At 45.6% G+C, this 2,109-nt stretch overlaps 1 protein-coding gene across 1 annotated transcript; it reads left to right on the top strand.

Moving 5' to 3' along the window:
* Positions 1-1,051: 1,051 nt before the first annotated feature.
* LOC110582120 (integrin-linked protein kinase-like) lies at positions 1,052-1,895 on the top strand. The gene has a single exon (XM_044917484.1). It carries the CDS (start codon positions 1,207-1,209, stop codon positions 1,861-1,863), a length of 657 nt encoding a protein of 218 aa, XP_044773419.1. The 5' UTR covers positions 1,052-1,206; the 3' UTR covers positions 1,864-1,895.
* The last annotated feature ends 214 nt before the right edge of the window (positions 1,896-2,109 follow it).

Raw genomic sequence — 2,109 nt, 5'->3', positions numbered from 1 at the left:
AGGAAACAATCAACAAAACTAGAAGGCAGCCCTAGAATGGAAGAAGATATTTGCAAATGTCATATCTGATAAAGGGCTAGTATTCAAAATCTATAATGAACTTATCGAACTCAACATCCAAAAAACAAATAATCCAGTTAAGAAATGAGCAAAAGATATAAATAGACATTTTTCCAAAGAAGACATGCAATGGCCAACAAACATGAAAAGATGCTCAAATCACTGATCATCAGGGAAATATAAATCAAAACTACAATGAGATATCACCTCACACCTGTCAGAATGGCTAAAATCAACAACAGAGGAAACAACAGGTGTTGGAGAGGATGTGGAGAAAGGGGAACCCTCCTACACTGTTGGTGGGAATGCAAACTGGTGCATCCATTCTGGAAAACAGTATGGAGTTTCCTCAGAAAGCTAAAAATAGAACTACCCTACAATCCAGCAATTGAACTACTTGGTATTTACCTAAAGAATACAAAGATACTAATTCAAAGGGATACAGCCACCCCATGGTTTATACCAGCAGTATCTACAATAGCCAAATTATGGAAACAACCCAAGTGTCCATCAACTGATGAATGGATGTAGAGGAAGTGATATATATATATATAATGGGATATTACTCATCCATAAAAAAGAATGACATCTAGCCACTTGCAATGGCATGGATGGAGCTAGAGAGTATTATGCTAAGTGAAATAAGTCAGACAGAGAAAGACAAATACCATTATGATTTTATTCATTTGTGGAATTTAAGAAACAAAACAAATGAACATAGGGGAAAAAAAGAAAGAGAGGCAAACCAAGAAACGCACTTCACTACAGAGAGCAAACTGATGGTTACCAGAGAGGAGGTGGGTAGGGGGATGGGTTAAATAGATGATGGGGATCAAGGAGGGCACTTGTGATCAGCACCGAGTGTTGTATGGAAGTGCTGAATCACTATATTATACAACTGAAACAAATATTATACTGTACGTTAACTAACTGGAATTTAAATAAAAACTTTAAAAAAAGGATTTGAGAGAAGGGCAAGGGAGGTGAGAAGGAGGGAGGAATGGGGGCCCGTGCTGTCTGGAGAGGGCCAGGGGTGGACAAACGGCGGGCTCAGCTGGAGGGGAGTTCCCCGAAGAAGGCTCCTCCCAGCCCGAGTCCTGTCTACAGTCTTCCCCAATCTAGGGGACTCAGCACCCAGACGCTGCTATGGATGACATTTTCACTCAGTGCCAGAGGGGCAACACGGTGGCTGTTCACCTGTGGCTGAACACCCTGGAGAACTACCTCAACCACGGGGGTGATCATGGCTTCTCCCCCTTGTACTGGGCCTGCCAAGAGGGCCGTTCTGCTGTGGTTGAGATGCTAATCATACGGGGGACACAAATCAATGTGATGAACCATAGGGATGACACCACCCTGCACCTGGCAGCCAGTCATGGACACCGTGATATTGTGCAGAAGCTGCTGCAGTATAAAGCTAACATCAATGCAATGAACAAGCATGGAAATCTGCCCTTGCACTATGCCTGTTTTGGGGGCCAAGATCGGGTTGCAGAGGACCTGGTGGCTAATGGGGCCCTTTTTAGCATTTGTAACAAGTATGGAGAGATGCCTGTGGACAAAGCCAAGGCACCCCTGAGAGAGCTCCTCCAAGAGCGTGCAGAGAAGATGGGCCACAACCCTAACCATATTCTATACAAGGACACATTCTGGAAGGGAACCACCCTCACTCAGCCCAGAAATGGGACTCTGAACAAACACTTTGGCACTGACTTCAAACAGCTCAACTTTCCGGCAAAGCTCAATGAGAATCACTCTGGAAAACTATGGAAGGGCCGTTGGCAGGGCAGTGCTAAAGGTTAGAGACTGGAGTACAAGGAAGAGCAGGGACTTCAATGAGGAGTGTCCCCGTCTCAGGATTTTCTCGCATCCAAATGTGCTCCCAGTGCTAGGTGCCAGTCAGTCTCCACCTGCTCCTCACCCCAGCTTCATCGCACACTCGATGCCTCCAGTCATGTTACTACCCCAGCCATGGGGTCCATCCCCTTCGCCATCCTTACCACTGCAGCCCCCAAAAGAGCTAGGCTCAGAGCTTTGTCACTTGCCACA

Source organism: Neomonachus schauinslandi, chromosome 8 (assembly GCF_002201575.2).
Source record: "Neomonachus schauinslandi chromosome 8, ASM220157v2, whole genome shotgun sequence".
Classification (NCBI taxonomy): Eukaryota; Metazoa; Chordata; class Mammalia; order Carnivora; family Phocidae; genus Neomonachus; species Neomonachus schauinslandi.
This window is presented reverse-complemented; position numbering and strand designations above follow the sequence as displayed.

Coding starts and splice junctions, on each gene's coding strand:
- LOC110582120 (XM_044917484.1), top strand. CDS start 1,207: ATGGATGACATTTTCACTCAGTGCCAGAGGGGCAACACGGTGGCTGTT.